Source organism: Prionailurus viverrinus, chromosome E3, assembly GCF_022837055.1.
Source record: "Prionailurus viverrinus isolate Anna chromosome E3, UM_Priviv_1.0, whole genome shotgun sequence".
Lineage (NCBI taxonomy): Eukaryota > Metazoa > Chordata > Mammalia > Carnivora > Felidae > Prionailurus > Prionailurus viverrinus.
The window spans coordinates 9,166,788-9,184,991 of record NC_062576.1 but is presented as its reverse complement, the minus strand read 5'-3'; the positions used below and the strand labels follow the sequence as shown (position 1 = coordinate 9,184,991).

General features: G+C 59.3%; 1 protein-coding gene across 3 annotated transcripts in view; it reads right to left on the bottom strand.

The window, feature by feature from the left end:
* Positions 1-699: 699 nt before the first annotated feature.
* Positions 700-18,204, bottom strand: part of CUX1 (cut like homeobox 1) — a 366,343-nt gene continuing 348,838 nt past the window's right edge. For all 3 annotated transcript variants that reach the window (XM_047838949.1, XM_047838948.1, XM_047838947.1), the window contains exons 15-23: positions 9,988-10,115; positions 9,239-9,305; positions 8,418-8,530; positions 4,924-5,040; positions 3,736-3,819; positions 3,039-3,095; positions 2,581-2,661; positions 1,770-1,834; positions 700-1,547 (exon numbers count right to left, since the gene is read on the bottom strand). In XM_047838949.1, coding sequence (XP_047694905.1) covers positions 1,478-1,547; positions 1,770-1,834; positions 2,581-2,661; positions 3,039-3,095; positions 3,736-3,819; positions 4,924-5,040; positions 8,418-8,530; positions 9,239-9,305; positions 9,988-10,115 — 782 coding nt within the window. In that variant the 3' untranslated portion in view covers positions 700-1,477. The remainder of the gene's footprint in view (positions 1,548-1,769; positions 1,835-2,580; positions 2,662-3,038; positions 3,096-3,735; positions 3,820-4,923; positions 5,041-8,417; positions 8,531-9,238; positions 9,306-9,987; positions 10,116-18,204) is intronic.

The following is an 18,204-nucleotide window of genomic DNA, read 5'->3' as shown; positions in this document are numbered from 1 at the left end:
AGGAAGGTCTGATGGGGCAGGCGCTGAGGGTGGGACCCCAGGGTCCTGAACTCTAGTGTCCAGGACTAAAACGGAGACAATGATGGTACAGGGGACTCTGGTCTGGTGAACTGTGGGGCGGTAGCTGGGTGTGGAGCCAGCTTTGAGGCCAGCTGGCCAGTGGGGCCTTCACAAACCAAAAGGAGGCCCCTCGGTCTGGGTGGGAAGGGACCCATATGAATAGAGCTGGGCTGGGGCGGACCTGTGGCTCAGGGGCTCCCCATGCAAAGCTGGTACTCAGGAGGCTTGGAGGGCATGGCCAGCAGGGGCCCAAGGGAAAGTGGGAGAGTGCATGGCTCCAGGGCACACAGAAAGGGATTCCCCAGAAGCTGACATCGCACATGCATCACGCGTCACACATCCAAATGCAGCCTGACAGATAGTTTTGGTTTTTTTTTTAAAGAGATAGATTTCTCTTCTTGATTGGGTTGCTTATCTGCTCAGGAGAACTCAGACTTTGTGGATTTTTGTTCCCGCAAAGGTCTGGACCCACTCACGGAATTCCTGGGGGATGGGAAAAGGAAGAGACATCCCACGTCCTGGGGTGCCATTCCTGAAACGAGCAGAGCAGCTGGAAGGTCTGGCCACAGCTCCCAGGCACGTGACTGCAGGCACCCACCAGCCTCCTGTACCCCGGGAGTCACAGAGCATGGGCACCAGTGTCGCTGCAACCATGTGTTTATTTGAAATGTGCAAAGCTGAACACGCGAGTGCAAATCTAACCTAGGAGGATCGGCCAGTGGCCCCAAGGTGGCCATGCAACGATGGCCCACGGCCAGTTCTGCTTGGCTGAGAAAAACACCTGGGCCCCTTGGACCAGTCCTTGGGTCTGAAGACCCTGAAGCCCAGGGGCTCACTGGAGACCCGTCCTTGCCTAGAAGCCAAAATAGCTTGCTAAAGAAGAAAGCAAAAATCACAGTGGGTCTGGGGGCAGGAAGGAGGTCATGGAAAACTATCCCGTGCCCGCCGGGGCCTCCCCTTCTTGGGGTGGGGTGGGGACTCAAAGCCTGCTGGCCTGTTAGGAAGGGCCCTCTATCTCTTGGGGAGTGGTGGTAGATCCTAGGGGGGCCCTAGGGGATCCCGGAGTCCGGCACAGAGAGGCCCGTGGGTTCCCAGCTGGATTAACCGTGGCCAGAATCAGTGAGGACTCCATCAGCATCATAACTGGGAGGTGACTGCCACCAGGCCTGATGGCCAGGCTGTGGGTGGCGCCCCTAAGATGGGGCTGAGGGGGCCCCTTGGACCTTAGCCTAGTTGGGCCTTGGGGGCTTTTTGGACCTAGGGGGCCTGATATGGCTAAGACATTCTTTTAAGGGGGCACGGTGGGGTGGTTTCTTAGGGGAATTCTCCAGGGAAGTCTAAATCATTAGAAGCAGATGAACAAGCAGGGGGGCAGAATGCAGCCATCACTGTCGTGTCGGGGGGGGCCCCCGGGGACTCATTGCCACAAGTCACCGGCGGCCGCCCCATTGTCATTCTCGTGGAACTTGTGCAGGTGATCAGCGAACCTGTTGGGGACAGAAACCTTTGCTGAGACCGAGTGTGAAAAGAAGTGCTTGTGTGTGTGTGGAGGGGGGCACGGGGATCCCCAGGGGGCGGGCACCATGTGACAGGGTAGGTGCTGGGGAGCCGGGGGTGGGGGGCAGGGGAGGGGCTGGGGGTGGGGAACACGGGAGGAGCCCGGTGGGGCTCAGTGCAGGGCTGTGGTGGGACTCGGGTGATGTCCTCACTTCTTAGCGCAGAAGGTGGCACAGTCCCTCTCCATGCTCTCGCTCCACGCCAGCTTGTAGAGCACCTGGCCGGGCAGAGACACAGTGAGCCGTCTGTCCTGCCTCACCCCCACTCCTGCCGTCTACCCCCAGACCCTGGGCCTGGCTTCCCGGCGGCACATGACGGTTCTCCCGGCCCAGACCCCAGGGCGGGAGGGCCTCAGAGATGCCCCTGTGCCCACCTGTGTCACACACGGCCAGGCGGGCCTGGACACGGAGGCACGGTCCTGAACACTGTAACCTATTGGCCCTGGGGTGGGAGTTGGAGCCCAGGCTAATCATGTAGGGGCCTTGCCGGGGACGGGAGTCCCCGAGGCCGGAGCCTTCCGCAGGCACGCCCTACCCTCTCCGGTTCCCTGACTCAGCGGACTTGCAGATATCATTAGGCCGTGCCCTCTAACTGGACCATCACTCTGCATCTGAGGAGATTCAGTTCAAGATGTCCCTGCTTCTGCAGCCCACCTGGCTGGCCCTTAGTAGAGTTTTCGGACCTTCTTTCCTGCCTGCCTCAGGCTTCCACAGTGGCCATTCTAGGCCCCCGAGCCCCTCTAGGCCCGGCCCCTGGATGGAGTCAGCCAGGCTGTTTCCACAGAGCAGGCACCTGGGCTGCAGCCCCAGCCAGAGAGAGAGAAGGGGCGAGAAGTGGCCAAGGGTAGATGGTGTGGCTTAGGGTTGGCCCAGAGTGCCAGGCCCCGATAATAGGGAGCCCGCTGCCCTTGGAGGTCCGGGAAGCGTAGTGAAGGCAGTCCTGGCTGCCTGCCTGGATACTCACCAGGAAGACCAAGCAATGCAGGAACAGTGTGTAGAAGAAGCCAATGGTGCGTGCTATCTTATTGGAGAGAACCAGTCGTCCCTGGGGAGCAACAAGGTGTGGAGTGGGGAGGGGACAGGCCTCATCCAGCCCTGAAGGGCCGCCCTGGGTTCCTGCACAGAGGGACCCCCGGCAGCGAGAGGAGGGGAGAGCAGCCAGCGGGGGCTGAGAAATCGGGCCCCAGGAGTGCTAAGGAATGGCGCCCCCTGCGGCACCATTCCAGAACCTACCATGAATGGTGCTACCAAGAGGAGCTGTCCTGGACAGGGAGGGACCCTGTTCTAGGTCCCACAGCCACTCATGGCAGGGCCTGTGAGGGGTGAGTGGGGTCCCTGGGGCCTCTCCAGACTGGACGGAGGGCAGGTGTCTCTGGAGGCCCAGAGTCAGAGGTTCGGCTGGGCGTGGAGGAGGGGACTCACCATGCTGAGTGTGGCCTTGTCCCAAGGGCTCAGGCTCAGGTACTTCCGCTGCCGCTCCTGAAGCGGGGGAGATGATGAGGAGAGGACCCCGAGGGTCCCACAGGCCCCGGCGTGCCGCAGAGAGGGACCGTGCCCTGCCGTTCCTGCAGAACCCCAGGGGGCTGCCGGGGGCCTCCCCGGTGTCCCGTTCCATCAGCGGCACATCTAGGCTCACCCGACCCCTGTGTGAGCAACTCCCGCCATAGCTGCCTCCCTCTGCCCTCTTCGGAGGCCCATTCTCCCTGGCAGGGTCTCTGCAGCCAGAGACGGGGGCCTCCCGGAGGCCCCTTGACATGGGGAGCTCTGTGCTTGTCTGCCTGACCCCCGAGCATGCACGTGGGGTTCACCCACTCGCTGTCACACATCCCCACAGAGCCGTCAGATATTCTGGGCGCCCTTGGCCTGCCCGGCGTGGACCCTGGGCCTCCGCAGCACCAAAGCAGGCATGGAGGCCACGCTGCTGGTCTGGGGTGTGTGTGGGGCCGTGTGGCCGAGCGCAGGGCGAGGCTGGGCCTGAGCCAACAGACCAGGGCTTGTGGCATGGGGAGTGAGGGCGGGCTGAGGCCCGGTCAGCTGGTGGGTCCTCTGGGCTTCCCTGCAGCCCCCGTGGCCGGGCCAGTGAGGGCATCTGCCCTGCTCTGAGGCCGGTCTCACGCACCCGCCTGCTGAAGGAGGAGAAGGGGTCCAGGCGCTCCTCGTACTGGGAGGAGTACCGCAGCTCTGTGTCGTCACTGCTGCCACTCTGCAGGAAGAGGAGAGACCCAGTCACCAAGGGCCCGGCAGGGAGGCCAGGGATAAGGCTCTGCGGCTGGCAGGATCACCCGGGAGCCTCAGTTCTTCATCAGCACAGCAGAGGCGAGGGAGGGGCCCCGTACCCTAGAGCTGGGAGTGGGCTGGGTGACAGCAGGCTGGGGCCACATGTCTAGGAGCATTGCCACGGGGGTCTGGGCCGCCTGACTCCGGGCAGGTAGTGGGAACTAAAAGCCCAGTCTGGGGCTGGAACGCCCAGCACAGACAGGGCTGGACCAGTGCAGGGAAGTGGGTTTGGAAGGGGTTCGCTGGGAGCGTGCAGGGTGGCCGGGGGGCATGGGTGGGCACCTCAGAGGTGAGATGGTCACACTCGCCCCAGCCGGGGGCACTGGGTACATGGCACTAGTTTGCACAGAGTCTGAGCGCCCTCTGCTGGCCTGAGTACAGTTCCAACAGGTACAGTGGGCGATCGTGGCTGAGGCTCTTGTCCTAGGGTGGCCCCCGCCGGGACCCTTCCACAGGCCACTCTGTCTCCCTATGGTCACAAAGGGTTTCCTCGCACGAGGAGGTCCCGTTGTGAAGCCGAGGGGCTGAGAGAAGCCAGGGAGGGCACTCCGAGGCTCAGAATGGAATAGGTGTTTGTTCTGATTTTCTGGATTGTTTTTGGGGATATTGGAGCCAATTCGTTTTTGTTTTTTTTTTTTTTTTTTAAAGAATGTAAGTTTAAAACCTATGGATTCCCCAGGGCCTATCCTGCATGTTAAAATCCCTGGATCCTAAGATCAACTAGGATATCGCTCCCACTTCTTGGAGGGGTCACCTGGGCCCATGGGTGGGCCTCCGCCTCTTGTAGCACCTCACCACCTCCCGACTGCTTCTGATGAATGCACCTGCACAAAACCTCCGCTGTGGGGGGCTCTCCCCGGCTTAGGGAGGACCGCCGGTAGGCAGGGTGGGCTGGATGGCCTCTGAGGGCTCCTATGCCCAGTGCTGCCCAGCAGGTCACTGTCTCCAACCCTCTGGCCTTGGAGGGCCCCGTCGACCCCTCTCCCTGCCTGGGCCTACACCTGGGGCTGAAATCGGGGAGGGCGCTTACACGGCCCGGGTAGCTCTGCAGGAACTTGATCTTCTCGAAGAGCTTGATGTTGTCGGCACGCAAACTGTCCAGCTCGCTCTGCAGGGCTTGGATGGTGTGCTGGGCCAGGCGGTTCTCCTGGGGGCAGGCGGGCAGGTAGGCAGTGGGCAGGTGGGCGGGCAGGCAGGGCCCGCGGTGGAAGGGGAGGTGGGGGGTGGAGAGGCCACCAGGCTGGCACAAGTATTCCTCCATCTACCTGGAGCCCCTTCTTTGCCTGTGGCTATCTCCCTGACCTTCTAGACTCTGGCAAGTCCCCCTTCTCCTCCTGCAGGGTGTGACCCACCCTGAGCAGAAGACAGATTGGGGTCAGGTTTCTTCATGTTTTGTTTGTTTATGGTGTCATCAACCTTTTATAAGGTTTTATATATATGTTATATACATAGTATATATAATAAACACTTAAAGTATGTATATACTATATATCTATACTATATATCTATATCTATATACTATACTATATATACTATATATCTATACTATATATCTATATATATATACTATACTATATATACTATATATCTATATATCTATATATATATACTATACTATATATACTATATATACTATATATCTATACTATACTATATATATACACTATATACTATATATACTATACTATACTATATATATACACTATATACTATATATACTATATATATATACTATATATACTATACTATATGTATACTATATATAGTATATATACTATACTATATATATACTATATATAGTATATATACATACTATATACTATATATATATACATATATATATATATATATATATACTTTAAATGTTTATTTTTGAGAGAGAGAGAGAGAGGGAGAGAGTGGGGAAGGGGCAGAGAGAGGGAGACACAGAATCCGAAGCAGGCTCCAGGCTCTGAGCTGTCAGCACAGAGCCTGACGTGGGGCTCGAACCCAAGAACTGGGAGATCATGACCTGAACCGAAGTTGGACACTCAACTGACTGAGCCACCCAGATGCCCCTATAAAGCTATATAGTTTTTAATGTTTTATTTATTTTGAGAGACAGAGAATGAGCAAGGAAGGGGCAGAGAGGGAGGGAGAGAGAATCCCAAGCAGGCTCCGCACTGTCAGCGCAGAGCTTGGTGCGGGGCTCGAACTCATGAACCACGAACTCATGACCTGAGCTGAAATCAAGAGTCGGATACTTAAACCGCCCAGGCGCCCCTGGTGCCATCAACCTTTAAAAAACCATCAAGATGTAACTTGTCTAATAAACGCCACTGTCTTCAAGTATACGGTTCAGTTTTCTAAAACATAGGCACAGTGTGATGAAACCATCCCCACCATCCCATTTCACAATATCCTTATTACCCCAACAGGAAACTCCAAACCCATCAGTCATTCCCTCTTCCTGTCTCTTTCGATTTGCCTATTCTGGACGATTCGTATAAACGGAATCATACACTATGTGATTTTAAGGTTTGCCCATCCAGGAGCAAACGAGAGGGGACCTTATTTGTCAGCTTATTCCAATGCTTAAGTCGCTGTTTCCTTCATACTGTTAACAATTCAAACAGGACTAAAAAGTATGTGGGAACAGGATGGCTCCGTATGGAATTGCCAAATGATCCGGGAATCCCACTTCCGGGTATCTACCGGGCAAGAGCTGAAAGCAGGGACTCGAGGAAATCTTGGTCCGCCCGTGTTCATGGCAGCATCGTTCACAGGCACCAAAAGATGGGAGCAAAGCAAGGGACCGCTGATGCATGAATGGATGACCAACACTTGGTCTAGAGCACAACAGAATACTACTCAGGAAGGAAGGGCATTCGGACACCTGCTACAGCAGGGATGGACCTTGAGGACATTATGGTCAGTGAAATAAGCCAGTGCACAAACAAATACTGTACGATTCCACTTAGGTGAGGTCCCCGGCGTAGTCAAATGACAGACACAGAGAGTAGAGGGTGGCTAGCGGGGGGCTGGGGGAACGTGGGGTTAGTGTTTAATGGGGGACAGAGTTTCTGTTTGGGAAGACGAAGAGAATTCTGGAGATGGACGGTGGTGATGTTCGTCCAACGCCGTGAATGTACTTAATGCCCCTGAACTGAACACTTAAAAATGGTTAAGATGGTAAATTTTATGTTATGTGTGTTTTGCCACAATTTTTAAAAAGTAAGTCCCTTAATTAAAAAAAACTGGATTTTTAAAGCAAAAGGTGGAATTCTAGAAAACATTTTTCCTCCCATTTAATCTATTTTTAAGACCTCCTGTTAAGGGCTGCATAGGATTCCACTGTGCGGCTGTCCCTGGTCCCCAAGGAGAGTGTTTCCAGCCCGTGCTGTGAGGGGAGCGGTCCCGACCGTCTTTGTTTGAAGCCTCTAGCTTCGGAGCCCAGATCACAGGAGGTCCTGTTGGATCGGGCCCACCCTTGGACCCGCAGTGGGCGTTCATTGAACATCGGCCTCCCCTTGGGCCAAGCCTGAAAATCCCATGGGGGCAACCGTGGGTTTGGAGAGGAAAGGTCTAGAAACTCCCTCATCAGCTCAAACAGTGACTCTCCCTGGCTCCTGCTTGCACTGGACAAGATCGGGGATGACCTGGGCTGGCTCTGTGGGGAGGGGAGTCCGCAGGGTCCCCAAGGCCAGGATGGTGCCACCCCCCAGTATGCCTCTGGTCTGTCACTGGGCCCTCTGCAGTCTGGTTCCAGCGTCCACCCCCTTGGTGGGGGGGGGGGGGGGGGGGGAGGGGGAAACGCCCTGGCCTGGGACTTTGTGTCCAGGATATTCCTTGCTCAGGCCCCTTTCACTTCCTCCCTGACCCCACTCTCGTTTCCTGTTCCCCTTTCCGGAACCACAGCCATCCTGCTGGCACCGCAGTCGCCATCCAAGGGTCAGCAGCACCCACGGGGAGGCGCCTCACGGTAAGGGTCACCTTTGCAGACCACCCCTACCTCACGGCACGCCTCCAGGAAGGCCCCTCAGCCTGGCGCTCTCCCGATCCTTGCACAGCTCCTCAACAGTTCCAGATCGTTCCTCCTTACAGGGCTCCAAGACCTCGCTCTCTCCAACCTGCTCTTGTCTCCGGTCCCCCACCTGATTTAGATGTTTCTTCCAGGACAATGGTGACCACCCCCCAGTCATCTTCTGGGGCCAAGTTCTGTCCCGAATTGGCTGCCGAGTGGCCCTTCTTACGCTCCCTTCGGACCATGTCACTGCCCTGCTTAAGTCCCCGGGCAGCGCCCCCGCCTGCCAGTAGGGCACTCTGCGTCTTAGGGCACAGCCTTTCTGGTTTTGTTGGCCGCTTAGTCTCCTCTACTATCCTTTCAAAGCCCAGCGTGGCATAACCTCCTCCAGGAAGCCCTCCCAGACCGCACGGAACACATCTAACCCCTCTGAGGTGACACCCCCCTCCTCTCCAAGCCTGTGTGTCCCCCACTGCGTCCTCAGGTCCAAGGGGTGCAAGGGAGGGAAGAACGTGACTCACGGACTCCAGCTCCTGGTTCCGGGCGCGGAAGCGCTCCCTCTGGCTGGAGATGATGGAAAGCAGCGAGTCTACCTGGCCCTCGGGGAGGGTGCCGCTGGCTGGTGCCGAGGGGCCTAGGATGTAGGGGGAGAGTGTCCTGGGGTGGTGGGAGGCAGAACCCACCAGTGGGCCCTCAGCTGGAGCAGCCCCAGCTCTGACGGAGCTCTGGCCAAGTGCCATGAGGGCGGAGGCATAGGTGTCTGAGCACAAGGTGCTGGGCGGTTGGGGAAACAGAAGGGTGGCCAACGGAAGAGGTGCGACAGGGAACAGGGATCCTGGGAGGGGAGGGCCACGCCTTCTGAGGGTCAGGCCCCAAAGCCCCCTTCTCATTCCTCTGTACTTGAGTCTGAGACCCCTGCATCTGTCAGACTCGGGCCCCGGTTCCTGGGGAAGCAAAGGGACGCTGAAGGTGCTGGGAAGCCACGAGAGCCCCCGCTCCAGCGTCCTGGCCCCGGTGCCCTGGGTTCCGCCTCAATACCGAGACCGGCAGCGCAGGGGGCTCCCTGACAGCAGCTCAGCGCTGAGGCCTCCCGTGCGGAGCTGTCGACAGGCCACTGGCAGGGCAGAGGGGGTCAGGGGGTGTCAAGCTAAGGCACAGAAGGGCAAGTAGGGGGGACTCAGCCCCCTCGTTTAGGTTGCTGCTCCCTTGCTGGGCTGCGGGACCCTGACCTCTGAGGAAGGGGAGTGCCCTTTAGGGATCAGCGCTCAGACTGTAGCACCTCTCCTCTCCCTGCTCCTGCCCCGCGCATCACTGCCTGGGAGACACGTCAGCCCGTGCTTACCGTAGAACAGGGCAGTGGCCTCCTTGATGGGCTCTGGGATCTTCTCCAGGCCGTGCTCAGCGGCGCCCTGCAGGGGAGAGGAAGAGGCTCCTCCATACGTGCTACCGAACAGATGGGGGGCAAGGCCCAGGCGGGGCGGCCTGGCGGCAGGGCTGGGCACGCTGGTGGCCACGAGAGGCCCGGAGAGGGTGCCTTACGTGGGCCACCAAAGGGAAGGCTGGGCCTTAAATTGACCCTGAGGTGGGAGCTCAGCGGCGGTGCTGTCACGGGGCCACTCGGCCCTGCCCGCCAGCCTGCTGGGTGACCTGGGCTGGCCCGGCTGCTCTCTCCGAGCCCCATTTCTTCATCTATAAAATGAGGTGGGGGACAGAGCAGAGTGACTCCCAAGGGCCCTGTGTCCCAGCCTTCCATACTCTTGCGGCCTCAGTCCTCTAGCTGTGGGATGGCTGGGTGAGCCCACAGCTCCCAGGGCCCAGTTCCAAGCCGGCGCCTGGACACAGGGTGCCTCGTGCCAGCTCCAGGAAGCCTGCCCCCCGTGCCCTGTGGTCCGGCATCCCGGAACCGGGCCTTTGCGGTGACGTGTGCAGGCGATGCTCAGAGGCTGTGGGTGACAGCCCCCGCGGGCCTTGTGGGGACCGGTGGACACCAGCTGCCTGAGGACCGGGCTGGTCAACCTGCAGAGTTGCAATTTCCGAGACTCAAAGCCTGGGGCAGGCGGTGAGGGGGCAGGGTGGAGGGGGTGGGCTAACCTCGGCGTCTGGCCGCTGAATGGACTGGATGGTACTGAGGTCCTGCTCCAAGCGGGCGATCAGGTCCCTCTGCTCAGCGGCCGTGGCCATGGCCTCGGTGACGTGGGCTTGCAGATCCGCGCAGCGCCCTGTGCCAGAGGAAGACATGGTCGTCAGAGGGAGCCTGGTGTGGCCCGTGCCGCCTCTCCAACCCACAGCCTGTGCCGCTGCCTAAGGCACCACCATTAGGCCAACCAGCGAGGCCAGGGGTGCTCCTGGCTCTAAGAACTCATTACGCGGGGACGGGAAGGAGCCCAGGTCGGGGATGCGGGAGGAACGGGTCCACTCTGGCTCTGCCGTGACCAGCCTGGCCAGCCCCTGGCCCGCTCCAGGCCTCTCTTTGCCTCTGTCAAGCAAGACAAGGAGGTGGAACCCGGCAAACCCCACGTTCCTTCCAGGGCCGGTGCCCTGGGATAATGACCAGAGCGAGGCCTCGGGGTAGGAGTCAGAGAGAAAGGTATCAGCAGGCGGTAGGAGGCGCAGGGGTGGGCAGGCCCCCAGCAGATCCAGCAGGAGGTGGGGGAGTGAGGGGTCCCACCTCTGGAGCTCAAGGCCAGACTTGCTTGGCCTCTTCCTCAACAGGCTCTGGCCCAGTGAGGGGGGTGGGGTGGCCCCCCAAGAAACCTCTAATCCACCCATGTGCCACCCAAGTGTCTTCGCAACGGCGCCAATCCAAAATAATTTTGTGTGGAGGGTGGGAGATATTGGGGAGATCTAATCCAGGCCCTGGTGGGTGCCATCAGCAGCCAGTGGCAGGGGGGACGGCGGGGACCCGGGGGCCAGCCGACCTGAGCTTGAGGTCTGGCTCTACTCCTGGTTGGCTGCGACTCTGGGCAGCAGCATGGCCCTGTCTGGGCCTCAACAGAGAAGGTGCTGGAGGCCTGAGGCCCTGGGCGCTGTCCTCTGGGATAGACCGCATGGCCACCAGGGGGCACTGTGACACCAGAAATGCCCAAAGGCTCGAGGCTATGGGCAGTGTCAGGAGAACTGCCCGTCCTCTCCCCATCACAGTGATTCGCCCGTCAATCACTGTGCCGCCTGCTGACCTGCTGGCCAACTTGGCCTTGGCCATGCTCAGCGTCCCAGGCTGGGGGGGGGGCAGCTGAGCCCACCCCTACCTGCTCCATCTCCCGGGGGCCCACTGCACGCCCGAGTTCTTTACACATCTCCTAAGAATTCAATCAGGCAGAAAAGGCGATCCCCATTTTATAGATGAAAAGCTGAGGCCTGTTGGTCCAGGCCCAAACCTAAGGGGGTCCACTCCTGGCCATGTCGGAGCCCTTCCCCACCGCAGGGTCTGCACCGGTTCAGGCTCTGAATGGCCTTCTTCCTTCAGACGTCGGTACCCGGCAGGTAGGTGTGGTGGTGAAAGTGAGGGTCGGGGGGGGGGGGGGGGGGGGAGGGGGTTGGGGGAAGAGGCTGGATCTGAGGGCAGGGTCAGGTCATGGAGGGAGAGCTGTGGGGGTGGGGGGCAGGGTTGGGGTCTGGCCTTCGGGCCATAGGCCCTGGGGACAGAAGGGACAGAGAGGCCAGCAAGAGGATTCCTTGATCTGCCACCAGCGTGTGGCCATTCCAGCACGGTCCTGGCCAGGCCCCTGGGGTAAGGACGATCTGCAGCTCCTGGAACCCGTGGTGGGCACGGGGGAGCGGAGGGGGCGCCCCGCCCAGGTTTCCTGTGCCTTCGTGCCTGTGCCTGCTGCTGTGGGTGTGGGCACACGTTCCCTGCCCACGCACACACGTGACACTGGGCACGTGAGGGGCCCTGACAGCAAACCCTGTGTTCTGGGCCGCCCCAGACACAGGATCCGCCACCGAGGGGACCGCTGCGGGGGGGGGGGGGGGCGCAAAGCTGGGTGTTGGGAGTGGCCGTCCCCAAAGCGGTGACTCTGTGCAGATCTGAGGGCTGGCGGGCACGCACTCGCAGCAGACTTGGTGGACCGCTGCCCCTGGGGCGCGGGGAAGAGGCTGGGCACGGCGGGCCAGCGGAGGGGAAGGGGTAAAGCTGAAGGACGGCCCGGGTGTGGTGGGACACGGGAGGCCCCAGAGCCAGGACCTGGACGCCGTCGAGGAGCCCAGCCAGACCCCGGCGGCGAACCGTCGCTCCACGCCGCGGGGACGAGAATGACCGCGTGGGCATCCCCAAAGGAGGGACCTCAGTTACAGACCCCGCTTGGCACTTGGGACACAGAGTCCCGAGCCACTTAAATCTGCTACGTGAGGGTCCCCTGACTGCCACCTCCTTGCTTTCCTCTGCCTCCTCTACCGGGGCAAGGAGCATCTCAGACCAAGAAGTTAGGGGTCACCTCTCCGGGTGGTCACTCAGTGGTGTCAAGGGAGGCCTGAGCCGGATTCTGGTGGAACTGGGCTTGAGTTCTGGCCCAGGGACAAGGCAGGAGAAGGTACTGGAGACAGTTGTGACCCCTTCATCATACAGAACCCAGGGGGGGAAGCCCGTGCCTGGAACTGGCTCCCCAAGTGGGGAAGAGGAGAGCAGCAGCGTCGTTTGGCTTTGGCAAGTACAAAGTGCCAGTGGACAGGCTGAGGGGTCGTGTGGATGGGGGAGGGGGACCTGTGGCCGGAGGCAGGGAGAGCTCAGCAACCCCCGCCACCCACCCGCGCCCCCCCCCCCCCCCCCGCCGTCGGGTCCCACCCCCAGGGCGGCAAACATGGAAGCCCAGAGAGAGCTGCCGTGAGAATGGCCAGAATCTTCAGGAACGCGGACACGTTCAGGGGTGTCCCAGAAAAGACCCAGAGAGGAGGTGGCAGGAAGCGGGGCGGAGGGGGGGTAATCAGGAGGAAGCGTGCCAAAGTGCCAAGGTGAATAGTGACTGTCAGTGAGTTAAGGAGGGGTCACCGGCATCTCAAGAAAGGCTGAGCAAGGAGACCGAGGGAAGCCACCGGTCAAGGCGTGGTGGAGCGGGAGCGGCAGGGGTGTGGAGGGACCTGGGGACAAGCCCACTCCGGACAGACACCGGATGGTGCCGTGTAGTGGGCAGAACCTGGAGCAGGAGGCACGCAGGATGCTGTATCCAAGAATGAGGGGGAAGCTTCTGGAGAGGGAGAGGCTGGGCAGGGGGAGGTGTGGGGACAGGGGTGACTGATAGAGGAATGCCTGTGTGTGAGCCAGACAGCCTCCCCCCACGAAAGTGCGGGGGACCTCGTCCTTCTGGGAGAATCCGGGAAGGCTTCCTGGAGGGTGTGCTTCCCAGAGGGGAGAAAGAAATCCAAGCAACATCAAGGTCAAGACTTAAGGAGACTGGACTATGACTTAAGATCGAGGCACGATTTCGGACCGTGGGCCAATTAAATGCGCGACTTAGCACAACTGGACGGCAGGCCCGGGGGTGTGGTGCCCACAGCTCTCTCGGGGGTGGGGGACCCCGCGTCATTCCACCAGCCACTTGCAAGCCAGCTGGGAGTGCTGGGGCTGCTCGTCACACACCGTCTCTGCACCTGTCTGTCCCCACAGGTGCCCAGATGAGCGCTGAGGGCTCCCACACCTGCAGGTGGCAGCTCCCCTCCCCTCCCCCTGCCCCCACTCCCAGGCCAGAGGACCCTAGCCCGTGAGCGCCTTCTCTCCTGTGCCATTGGCTCTTGTGCTCCTGTCCACAAATACACCAGCGTGTTGACCTTGTTCTGGAACACACACACACACACACACACACACACACACACACACTCCTCTTGACTCCACTTCCCAAGTGCCCTTAAACCTTTCCCGTCTGACTTGGACGCCCACCATGCCAACTGTCCTCGCCGGGTGGCCGATGACGTTGCACACACTGCTGCGTCCCCAGCCCCCGTCTTACTGACCCACCAGCACCTGGCTTCTCAGGCCTCCTGCCCCCCCCTTGCCTGTGCCGCCCCTTCTCCCTGCTCAGCTCTCAACACTGAGGCACCCGGAGCTGGCCCCGCACACCACTGTCCCGTCCCTTCCCTCTGGCCACCTTGCGTGCCTCTGAAAGCCGGTAACTCTCCAGCGTGTCGTCCAGGCCGCTCCTCTCCCTGAGCTCTCTGTGAGGAGTGCAAACAGGTCCAGCCTGCAGGCCGATCCCCGCCGCCCCCAAGCCTGCCTCACCCCAGCTGGACCCCCTTTGCACAGCCCAGGAGGTGGTATCCTCGGGGCGGTGGGAGCAGAGGCCGGGCCACCCGTGAGTGGCCCGGCCCGATTCCCTGGGGGCCACCCTTGCTCCTCTATGACTCCTTTCATCTAATCTGTCTCAAGTCCTATCTTCGGCCCTACCATCGAAACACGTCCAGACTCCAATCACTTTTCACGGCCGCTGCCAGCAGGTGCCGGTCGTCGGCTCTCATCATTACGGTGACAGCTTCCTCGATGACTTCCCTTCTCCCACCCCCACCCCTACAATCACAAAGCAGCAGTCAGAGAGTCTTTTAAACAGTGAGATCGGACCACCTTCTGTTCACACCGTCCAATGGGCCCTACATCCCTCAGAGTGATAGCCAAAACTCTACAACGGCCTCCGAGGCCTTCCTTGCCCTGCCCTGTCCTCATCTCTCTGACCTGGTTGCCTCCCACTCTTTCCCTTGGTGGCTGTGCTCCAGCTCGTCTGGCTCCCAGGCACGTTGACACCACAGGACCTTTGCACTTACTGTTTCCCCTCTTCCTGGAATGTTCTGACCTCAGGCATCGGCCATAGTTCATTCCCTCCCCTCTGTCAAGACTCTGTTCACATGTTAGGTTCTTAAGGAGGCCTACCCTGACCTCCTGGTTTAAAACTGTAACTCCTCTGCTTGATTTTCCAGTTGTCCTCCTTCCCTTGTTTCTGTCCCATAACACTTATCACCGTCTAAAGCACTGTGGAGTTCTCTTACTTATTATGTCTGCCGTCTGACAGCCCCCACGAAAAGGCAAGCTCCTTGTTTGTCCCCTGCTATCACTGCAGTGCCCAGATCAGTGGCACACAGTTAGCCCTTAATGCCTACTAGCTGACGGGCTGACTTTGCTCCCCCCCTCCAGCGGGGAAGCGCCCATTCCCTTAGGTGGAAAGTTGCAAAGGGATTTCCAGGGCCACACAGTCTCCCAGGTTGGGTCAGAGGTGGCTGGACACAGGCAGCAAGGGCCTGGCATGGCCAGCTGGACTCTGCTGGTCCCACCACCTGATAACTGCCCAGGCCTCACCCAGAATCCTCTGGGCCATGCCCTGAACTGGGACTGCGGATCCATTTTTGACTTGGGCACATGCTGCCTCTCACTCTCGTGTGCCCTCCCTGCCTCCTGCAGATGGCTCTTCCCGTTCCAAGGCCACTCCCCATCAAGGTCTCCTGCCTTTTCCCAAGCCGGTGCTCCGGTGCCCCCTCAATGCCAATTACAGGCCCGGGCCTGGGCTGTGGTTGCGCACCTGCTCTGTCTCCCCTCTGGGCCGTGAACCACTTGAGGCTGCCGGACTCCTAGCCCGGAGCGTGTCCCCGGCACAGGGCAGTTGTCAGTGACGATCTTGCTGACTAAGCCCGTGAAGGACTGGAGAGAGAGCTGCTGGGTGTGGGGGACTCTGCCGCCCCACCTGTGTGCCCGCCGTGTGTCACTGGGCATCACTGGCGGTGGTCAGGCCGCAGCCACTGGTGCTCTGGCTAACCCGTCAGAGGGCCCGGCCCTGCGTAGGGTCCCCTCCCGCCCCGGCACAAGGTGGACACAACTGTGACTAGAGGAAGCTTCTCCAGCCACTAAATCCAATGACATGACACCCACATCAACAGCTCCAACTGCCACGTCCCGAGTGCCCGCCGTGGGTTGGGCGCTGCGCCTACAGGTGCCATCGCTCGGTCCCAACCCCCCCCCCCCCCCCTCCTCAGCGGCCCTTCGAGCCCGGCATTATTATATCCCCTTCAAAGAGACAGAAATGGAATCTCAAAGAAGCTAAAACTCATTCATTCTTTGAGAAAGGGTTTCCTGAGCATTGACCGGGACTTGCCCAAGGCCACCACCGGCCAGCTGGTAAGAGAAGACACTGGGAGTCCCGTGCGTTGCCACTTGACCGATGCCTCACTGGGAGGTGAGCGGGGTCCTCCAACCTCACTCCCTGGAGCCCCCTCCCCGCCCCCCGTTCCACTGTCCCAACAGAACAGCCTTTTACCCGTCCACAAACCAATTTCCTGGAAAAAAAAAAAAAGCCCTTCCTAGTGACATCCTGGAAGAGGTGCTAAGTTCCGAATGCCCCAGACTCTGCACGCGCCCTGCTTCCTGCTTCTACTAAATTGGCTCACCCCACACTGGGTGGGCCAGATGCAGATCAAGGGCCTGGTGACCGGAAGCCCCCCACCAACATCAAAACAGCTCTCCGGGGCCCTCTGGGCTCTCGGCTCGGCCCCCCACACCCCTGCCCCCTCATAGGAACCGATGCCGCACCCAAGCGGAGACAAGCAAGCCGCGTGCCCCCCCAGAGCCGGCACGCTGGGGCTGCGGAGGAGGCAGGCCGTACCCCAAACACGAGCAGACAGGATCACGGCGGATGGCTCGCACACTCTAATACCTCCTGCGGCCCCTTGGACAACGCGGGCTTGAATCGCGCGGGTCCACTTAGACGGCGGGTGTTTTGAATAGCACCGTACCGCACACATATTTTCTCTTCCTTAGGATTTTCTTAACAACGTTTTTTTCTCTAGCTGACTTTATTGTAAGAATACAGCGTATCAGACGTATAAATACAAAACGTGTTCAGCGACTACATTACCGGAAAGGTTTCGGGTCAACGGTAGGCCATTAGTAGTTATGTTTTGGGGGAGTCCAGGGTTATGCGCGGATTTTCGACTACATGGGGGGGCGTCGGCGCCCCAAACCTCCGTGTTTTACAAGGCTCAATCGTCGCTTCACCCCCTGTATCACCGACCGTGTTCCCTCCGGGCATCAAACAAGGCACATCATTGCTCAGACTCACTTAACTGTAGGGGGAGGAGGGAGGCTGGGGGCCCAGCCGGGAGTAGGGCCACCCCTCCCCGCCCCGAGTCGCAGTCCCTCCTCTGCCTTAGGAACTGGCAGTTTGCAAAACGAAGTCAGGCCGACCAAACCACGGGGAACAGCAGTTTTGCTTAATTAAATCTCCCTTTAAAAGCACCTGGGGAGACTTTCTGGGTTAAGAGATTTTGTGCCAAGTGTGTTTTTTTTTTTTTTAATTTTTTTACATTTTACATTTTAATTTAGTTACCAGATCTTTGAAGGGGGACGGGGCATACATAAACTAGCAATCTGCTCAAAGTCGCAGATAATGTTAGCTGAATCAGACTTCAAGTTTGTCAAAGTCAGACGGACAGAGCTCTGTTGGTTTTAGGCACATTTCTCCCATCTGTGGGGGCAGACATTCGGGGACAGCTCTAGATGCGCTCAGGTCCCTGAGTGGCCAGATGAGGCTCAGGGCTGCCGGGAGTGCCTGGCCTTGGTGCGGGACCGTCTTGTGCTGGGGGGCTCCTCCCACTGGAGGCAGGATCACTGAGGCTCCTGTGTCACATTAGGAGCGTCTCATTCCGAAACCTCCAAATTAATGCACAACAAACTAATCACGCCCCCGCCCCCCGTCACACATGGGTGAGGAATGGCCAATTCTTTTCCAACCTTCTAGATTTCAAGATCAGAAACCAGCCAACTCTGCGGAGCTCTCTTGCCTCCAGCCTCGAGCGCTGGCTGGAGACCCCTTCTCAGGAGCCCGATCATTCCAGAAACCCACAGACATCACTTCCTCCTTCCTCTTCCCACTCACTTGCTCGCATTAACCAGCGCCCCTGGCTTATCCTTCACGTCGCGATTCAGGGACAAGGCGAGAGATCCCCACAGAGCAGGCAAAGCCAGGCCACCGGCTGAGTGCTGGCTGCTCTGAAGACATACCTGGCCGCGACCCTGGGGCCCCTGAGCCCCACTTACTGGGCTGCTGCCATCAGCCTAGTGCCTCGCTCAGCACTGCCGACTACCATTCCTGGTCCTCAAACAGCAAGGGTGACAACAGCAAGCGGGGACGCAGACCCGGTGGAGAGCAGAGAGCGGGGCCAGCTGGTGCGCAGAGACCCGCGCATCCCGCCCCACGCCAGGTTTCTGCCGACACCTGCCATCGGGGACACTGGGAGGCGGAGGGATGGCAATACTTTTTTTGTTTTATTTGAGAGAGACAGAGAGAGAGAGCATGAGCGGGGGAGAGGGGCAGAGAGAGAGAGATAGAGAGAGAGAGAGAA